At 34.1% G+C, this 7,524-nt stretch overlaps 3 protein-coding genes across 3 annotated transcripts; all 3 read left to right on the forward strand.

Annotated features, from left to right (window-relative positions):
• The first annotated feature begins 1,078 nt into the window (after positions 1-1,078).
• Positions 1,079-2,434, forward strand: LOC145011904 (toll/interleukin-1 receptor-like protein). Its single transcript, XM_078970655.1, has 2 exons — positions 1,079-1,683; positions 2,032-2,434. Exons 1-2 carry the CDS (start codon positions 1,166-1,168, stop codon positions 2,378-2,380), a joined length of 867 nt encoding a protein of 288 aa, XP_078826781.1. The 5' UTR covers positions 1,079-1,165; the 3' UTR covers positions 2,381-2,434.
• LOC145011903 (disease resistance protein RPP2B-like) lies at positions 2,427-5,211 on the forward strand. Its single transcript, XM_078970654.1, has 3 exons — positions 2,427-3,173; positions 3,259-4,627; positions 4,729-5,211. The coding sequence occupies exons 2-3, from the start codon at positions 3,788-3,790 to the stop codon at positions 5,194-5,196; spliced, it is 1,308 nt and encodes a 435-aa protein (XP_078826780.1). The 5' UTR covers positions 2,427-3,173; positions 3,259-3,787; the 3' UTR covers positions 5,197-5,211.
• Positions 2,578-3,048, forward strand: LOC145010204 (disease resistance protein L6-like). Its single transcript, XM_078968774.1, has one exon. It carries the CDS (start codon positions 2,578-2,580, stop codon positions 3,046-3,048), a length of 471 nt encoding a protein of 156 aa, XP_078824900.1.
• Positions 5,212-7,524: the final 2,313 nt, after the last annotated feature.

The raw sequence follows: 7,524 nt of genomic DNA on the forward strand, positions 1-7,524 counted from the left end.
TCCCCATATTAGTACAAGAAGAGTTTAACCAGAGAATAAGCTTGAGTTCAGTTTCAGCTGTTTTACTTGAAGGAGCTCCGATGGTGGATCCGAGAACCCATGGAAGCAAATAATTTACAACCATTTGATCCTGTAGTATCAAACGGAAGAGAGTATAAGTTTCAATCTGAAACATTGTGGCTGCCACGTAAGGTGGAGGCGGAGGAGGGTGATGGATCGGTGAGGAAGGCGACAATCATGAGGAAGACGACGACCATAGTACAATTTAGTTTTAAGGTTCAACTGATTTATCATCGTGAATTCGTGAGGCGGAATTTTGTTTTTGGAAAAGGAATTAAATAAATTAAACCAATGATTTGTAAAGGAAGGGCAATATTGTCCATTTGGTTGTTTTTTTTTAGTTTTAATGATTTTAAAATGGTAAAAAAGATTGTAAATCAATAAAAATTATCAAAAAAATAGATTTGGATATATATGATATTAAAAAACATTAAGAAGGGTAAATATGATATTTAGATTTTAGGTCTGACAAATACGATATTTACCTGTTTAGCAAGGGTATATACGAAATTTTGCATTTAATTTAACCCTCCAATTGTTAAACCTTTTGGTGTTATAATAAGCCAATATCCATGTAATACCATTTAATTGAACAAAGTGTAGTCACATAGGCAATTGGTAACTTCAAATATAGTAGAAATTTGAAGAAAAAAAAAATGATACATATTGTGATGTTCGAGTGAATAAAAAATAAAATTATAACATAATGTCTTTGGTGCCATTTTCCCTTATATTATATTTTTTTTATATAATATATATAAGCCACGAGGAGAAAAAATAGAGACAATTTTATGCAGTTAATTTTAGCAAACTATATAATAAGCCAGTATTGAATATTTTCTAAAAGTTAAACATCATAATTCGTACGTTATCATGTTAGTGATGTTTTTTTTCCAAAAAAAGAAGATTACTTTGCTGCCAAACATTGTTAGTGATAATGCTTTTTCCAAAAAAAGAAGACAACCACTTTGCTGCCAGACATTGACTATAGTACCAAACAAGAGACATTCATCTCGAATTTAGATCTAAGACAACCAAAATCAGAAGCAACGAAACTTATAATCACAGCTTATATACACTCTTGTAATTCTTCTCAAGTACTTCCATGGCCATCCTCACTGAATTACCAGAAGAACAAGAAGCGGCAATAACATATGATGTTTTCCTGAGTTTCAGAGGGAAAGACACTCGTCTGGGTTTTATGGATCACCTTTACCAAGCTTTGGTGAATGAAAACATCTCTACCTTTCTTGATGAGGAAGAGGTTGAAACTGGGGAAGAACTTAAACCCGAGCTTGCAAAAGCTATAAAAAGCTCCCGTGCTTCCATAGTTGTGTTGTCTAGGAACTACGCATCTTCAACATGGTGTCTGGACGAGCTCGTGATGATCCTTGAGCAACGAAGGGTCTCTGATCATTTTGTTCTCCCTGTTTTTTACAACGTCGAGGCTACACATATCAGGAAGCAAGAAAGCAGTTTTGGAGAAGAGTTACTTAAACACAAAAAGAGGATTGAGTCCGAAAAGGATGCGGAGAAGAAAATTCAAGGGGCTCGTAAGTTGGAGATGTGGAGGAAAGGACTTACAGAAATTGCTGATTTGAAAGGAAAAGATGCAACTGGAAGGTAAAACATTCATACTACATTTCCACAAAATTCTTCAGTTTTGTACTGAGAACTACAGCCAATATACATCAAGTCCACTAAAATCCAACAATCCATGGGTCTTAAAGCATACCATTGTGAGATTTAGCTTTTTACCATTGTTAGGGATGAAAAGCTTCATGGGGACGAAGCCATGGAAACATATACAATGTAGCCCTGTCATTTGATTAAACTATGCGAATATTTTTATATTAGTCCCTTAATTTCATATTAATTAAAAGGATGCAAAAGACTAATTATTGATCAGTTTTATTTAATTTGATATATGGGCTGTTGTGTCTAGTTGATAGGATTTGATTACTTTTTCAGAAGAGAGACGGTGGTCATTGAAGAAGTCATGAAAGAAATAACTACTAGACTGGAACTACACTTGCAAAGGAGAATGCCACACCTAATTGGGATGGACAATTCTATTCATACCATCAGTTATTGGTTAAAAAGAGGATCTTCTGAAGCTGCTGAAATTCTTACAATTTGGGGAATGGCCGGGATCGGAAAAACAACATTGGCAAAATATATGTATTTGTTGCACTGCCATGAATTTGAAAGAAGTAGCTTTGTTGAAGGCATTAGAAGAAGATGTGCACAACAGACATGTTCCCAACTAGATTTGCAAAAACAGCTTCTTGGAGACATTCTCAAGAAAAAAAAAAATTGAAGAACATGATGCAGATCGATGCACATCTAAAGTTGAAAAAGCATTATCCAAGAAAAAGACACTTTTGGTTCTTGACGATATTGACAACTTTGAGCAACTGAATGTGTTGATTGGAAAAAAAAGGTTTTCATCAAGGAAGCAAGATTATAGTAACAACCAAAGATGGCTCCCTAACAGAAAAGTATTCATTGTTTCGTATGAAATTTCCTCCAAAACATACAAAGCATGCACTAAGTGGCTTAAGTGATACTGAATCTGTGGGACTTTTATGTTGGCATGCGTTTGGAAACAATGATCCCAAGAAAGGTTATGAGAAAGAAGCACAACGACTTTCAGGGTATTGTGGAGGACATCCATTGGCTCTTAAAGTTTTGGGTAGTTCATTAATTAATGAAGATGCAGCCATATGGAGTGATGTCCTTGAAATGTTGGAGGCAAAAGGATATTTAACTGATGTACAAGAGAATGTACAAAAGGCTCTGCAAATTAGCCTTGATTCTTTATCAGGGGACTACAAAGAACTTTTTAAGCACATTGCTTGCTTTTTTGTTGGAAAAGAAAGAGAAGTTACAGAAACAATATTAAAGGAGCGGGGTTTCAAACATCATATGGGATCACCAAGCTCATTGATAGATGTCTTCTCACAATTGGAGGAAGAAATGAGTTAAGGATGCATCAATTGCTTCAAGATATGGGGAGAGATTTAGTTCGCAAAGAATCACCTGAGAAGCCATGGAAGCGTAGTCGAGTATGGAAACACGAGGAGTCACTCGATTTGTTAAAAAAGGACAAGGTAATACAACATAATCATTAAGAGCATTCTTTAGCTTTATCATCTATATAACAATGAATGGTTGATGTAATTTTCTCTTTGATAGGGTACCCAAACAATTCAAGGTCTTATCCTTGACATGAATCTGTTGAGAAAGGAGCTATCACGTAGATCAAGTAGTGTGACAGAGCATAACTTTCAAAATGATGATGTGAATAAGAGTTTCAGAGCTGCTCAACCAACCCAAATGGTCTATAAGTTCTTTTTAAGAATTTGGTTGTTTTTTGCTTGGCTTCTCCTAATGCTTTCATCTTCTCATTGCAAAAAAGTCGAATTGAGAGCAGATGCATTAAGAAAGATGGATAAGCTAAAGCTGCTCCAACTCAATTATGTAAAACTCAATGGATCTTACAAGAATTTTCCAAAAGGTTTAAGGTGGTTGTGCATGCATGGATTCCATTTAAAATTCATACCTTCAGACTTACCAACGGAAAATTTGGTTGCTATTGACATGTCTTATAGTAATTTGACACACCTTTGGAAGAAACCAAAGGTATGAAATCAAAGCTTTAACTCCAACTTTTAGTCTACTAATATCTTCATTATAATACTCCTGATTAGATCGAGGATATTCAATGCAACAGCTTCTTGGGTCATTGAAGATTCTTAATTTGAGTTATTGTAAGCTTGTTAGAGTTGAGGGCTTCTCTGGGCTACCTGCACTTGAGAGGTTGATTCTTAAAGGTTGTAAACGCTTGGTTCATGTGTGTGAGTCAATTGGTGGATGTTATGGCCTTGTTATTCTTGACATGAGCAAATGCAGTAAGCTTAATAATGTTCCAATTGGCATCAGCAAGTTAAAGAATGTTAGAAGTATATCATTAGACGGTTGCTTAGGTGCTAGTGAATTTCTAATGCGGATGAAGGATACGGAGTCATATGCATCTTCCTCTTCTGTTGGAGAATTTTTACTGAAAACTCCAAAATCATTTTTGCTACCTTCACTAGTAACCTTGTCGCTTAAGGGCAATAATTTATCTAATGAATCCTTTCCAAAGGACTTCAGTAGCATGCCGATGTTGAAGATATTACGTCTAAATGACAATCCAATTAATTCCCTGCCTGATTGCATGAGAAGCCTTAGCAGGCTTGAGATACTCGATGTTGGAGAATGTTCGATGTTGAATTCGGTATTGTGCCCTCCACCTACAATCAAATATTTTTTTACTGGAAAGTGTTTGTCACTTAGAAAAATTACATTCCCTCAAGAAATGTGGGCCCCACCAGCTTTGTATCACAAACATACTGAGTCATTGACCGAAATTGAAGGCATGATAAGAATTCAAGCTATAGCACAAATTGATGACCAAATATTATGTAGCTTGGGGTGGACAAATTTACAACGTGTGAAAGATCAGAAGATGCTGATATGGGATATACAAAGATGGTTTCGTTCAAAGAATCTCCCAGTCAGGGTATTCTCTTTCTTCTGCTCTGTTGTTTCTATGGATCTCACAAACACACACACACACACTAATAGGCATAAAATTCATACAATGTAATGTTTTAATTGCAGATGATTTACGAATTTGGGATATTTAGCACTTGTTTTCCTGGGAAGGCAGTTCCAGATTGGTTACCTCATAAAAGCAAGAGTTCATCAATATCATTCACCGTGCCATCGTTTTCAATGAATAAAACGATACAAGGAATAAATATAAGCTTTGTGCATGCATTTTTAGGCCCGAAAAAGGGAAGTCGTTTAAACATAAAAGTACAGAACGTGACAACAAATCGCACCTGGAGTTATGAAGGTCCTATATTTTCTCTCCAAGAAACTGATGAAGATATAGTATGGTTAAGTCATTGGATGTTTGGGAACAATGAGATTAAAAATAGTGATGAAGTTTGTGTTACAATATTAGAACCGGGAAATATTGTAATGGTAAGCGAGTGTGCAATCAGTCCGGTGTATAATACTGATAAGGAGAATAAAGAAGATCCTTTGAGTTATTACAAGTCATGGAAACATTATTGCTGGTGATCTGTCCAATTTTCAATAAGGTTATTACAAGCAGAACGACTTGCCGAGTATTGTGGAGGACATCCATTGGCTCTTAAACTGTCCATATTAGACAGGTACCCACGATCTTTTGGAGAAGTCGGAGCGCTTTTCAGACTCGTCTTAACTTTTGTTCATATGATATATATATATATATATATATATATATATATATATATATATATATATATATATATATATATATATATATATATATATATATATATATATATATATATATATATATATATATATATATATATGGGAAAGGTGAATATACCCTTAAGGGTATATAAGCTTAGGTACCCAAACTCATCATAATACATCGTTTTGTTTGATATATTTATTATAATGTTCTTCAACTTCAATCCTTAACTTGATTTACTTTCAAGATTTTCAAAATTTCATTATTATCTTCTTCTTACATCACATCTTTTTGACGAACATCAATTAGGCTATATATATATATATATATATATATATTATAGTTGAAAATGAAAATTGTGTAAAAGTAAAATAAATGTGCAATTTATAAAAATCTTTGACCGAAATCAACTTAGAAGTTGAATTATAAGAACATTAGACAATTACAATGTATATATATGATACAAAACGACGTAGTATGGTGAGTTTGGGTACCTAAGCTTATATACCCTTAAGGGTATATTCACTTTTCCCTATATATATATATATATATATATATATATATATATATATATATATATATATATATATATATATATATATATATATATATATATATATATATATATATATATGACACTTGTGACACTTTGATTTCGAACAAATGTAATGTATTGTTTTGTGTTTACTATGCTTACTATGTACATTGGTTGCGATATACATGATGTCCTCCGCCCCGAAACGTTTCCGCCTTAGGTTTGGGGGTGTGACAGTATCATATTACATAAAACTATTTAACAAATATTTAGGAAAAAACTTAAAACAATTAATCGATTTGATATATTTAAATAAGTAATATCATAAATAAAAGTAGATTAAATGAATCCTTTTGGAAATCATTTTCTCATTTGCAATGATACAAAGATACGGTGAAATATTTAATGCCATCAAATAAACAAATAGTTGAATTTTAGAAATAAAAACGATTCATTGAAATAAGGAGGGTTTATTTGGATATAATTTTTAACTTATTAAAACAAATACTTAACCAATTACCATTAGCCCAAAACTTATCCATTATTTATCAGCCCGAATAAAATTTAACCTAATTAGTAATATTGAAAAGTCAAAATAAAGAATTTTCTCAACTCTTAGCACACGCAGCACGCACGTTCCAAAGCAGGCGGCTGCCTATTCTTCCGGCGACTTCTTCTCCGATAACCCCCCCCCCCCCCCCCGACGACGAAATTTTCTTCTCCGAAAAAGCTAGATATTCAACTCTTGTGCTTCGCGTTTCAACAATGGAACTATCATCTTCCATGCATCTGGAAACCCGAACAACCACTGGTTTCGACATCTCGAGCTCCACCATTTCACTACAACGCAAAAATGAATCTCCACTCCCTTTGCTCTCTGTTTCCACCTTTGCTACATCTTTTTATCACGTTGATGGCATGTATAGTGACATAGATTAAGGACGTTGCTTTTCATTCAACAAATTGACGGCCTAATAGTTGTAATCAAAAGTTGTTGGAAACCTTGGAGTGATTTCAATTCATCGCCTATGAGAAATATGTTAAAACTAGATCCAAACTCGGAGATAGCAGACTCGAAGGCAACAATTGTGGCCACTGAAACTGTTGGTGATTTAATCACCAAATATATTTTAGTGTAATGGATTTAACAAGTGTTTCAAGAATAGTGTTTTAATTATAATACAAGTTAGGAGGTCTGGGAGTGCACACTTGTATTTACTGAACATTGTTAGTACGAACCCTGATCTACTGTGTCAAGTCTGGGTTCGGGGCAGCGCCCCGAAAACAGTTCTTGTTTTAATTCGTATTTTCTCAAAGTTGAAAATTGTTCTTGTTTTATCCGTTGTGTGGATACGTCCGGGAAATGTATGACTTCGTTGAAACACAGAAAAACTGAAAGTACGCTTTCTTCTTTATTCTCTCTCAAAATTGATTCTGTGTTTTGTGCCTAAAATCAGAATCGTTTCTTCAGAAATTATCCTAGTTTTGATTTCGTGATACCCAAGGCAATTAGGATCGAAATATCAAACAAGGAAAGTGTATCACACGATTCCTGTTTGTGATCCAGATTTCCTATATTCTAATTTCGAAATTCCCCAACAATCTTGTTTGATATTTTCGTTTTCTGGAA

Source organism: Lactuca saligna, chromosome 8, assembly GCF_052625555.1.
Source record: "Lactuca saligna cultivar CGN05327 chromosome 8, ASM5262555v1, whole genome shotgun sequence".
Classification (NCBI taxonomy): Eukaryota; Viridiplantae; Streptophyta; class Magnoliopsida; order Asterales; family Asteraceae; genus Lactuca; species Lactuca saligna.

Excerpts from the sequence above, each read along its gene's own strand:
- LOC145011904 (XM_078970655.1), top strand. The coding sequence starts at position 1,166 with ATGGCCATCCTCACTGAATTACCAGAAGAACAAGAAGCGGCAATAACA. Across the intron at positions 1,684-2,031 it reads GGAAAAGATGCAACTGGAAG|AAGAGAGACGGTGGTCATTG; the intron begins GTAAAACATTCA and ends TTACTTTTTCAG.
- LOC145010204 (XM_078968774.1), top strand. The coding sequence starts at position 2,578 with ATGAAATTTCCTCCAAAACATACAAAGCATGCACTAAGTGGCTTAAGT.
- LOC145011903 (XM_078970654.1), top strand. The coding sequence starts at position 3,788 with ATGCAACAGCTTCTTGGGTCATTGAAGATTCTTAATTTGAGTTATTGT. Across the intron at positions 4,628-4,728 it reads CAAAGAATCTCCCAGTCAGG|ATGATTTACGAATTTGGGAT; the intron begins GTATTCTCTTTC and ends TTTTAATTGCAG.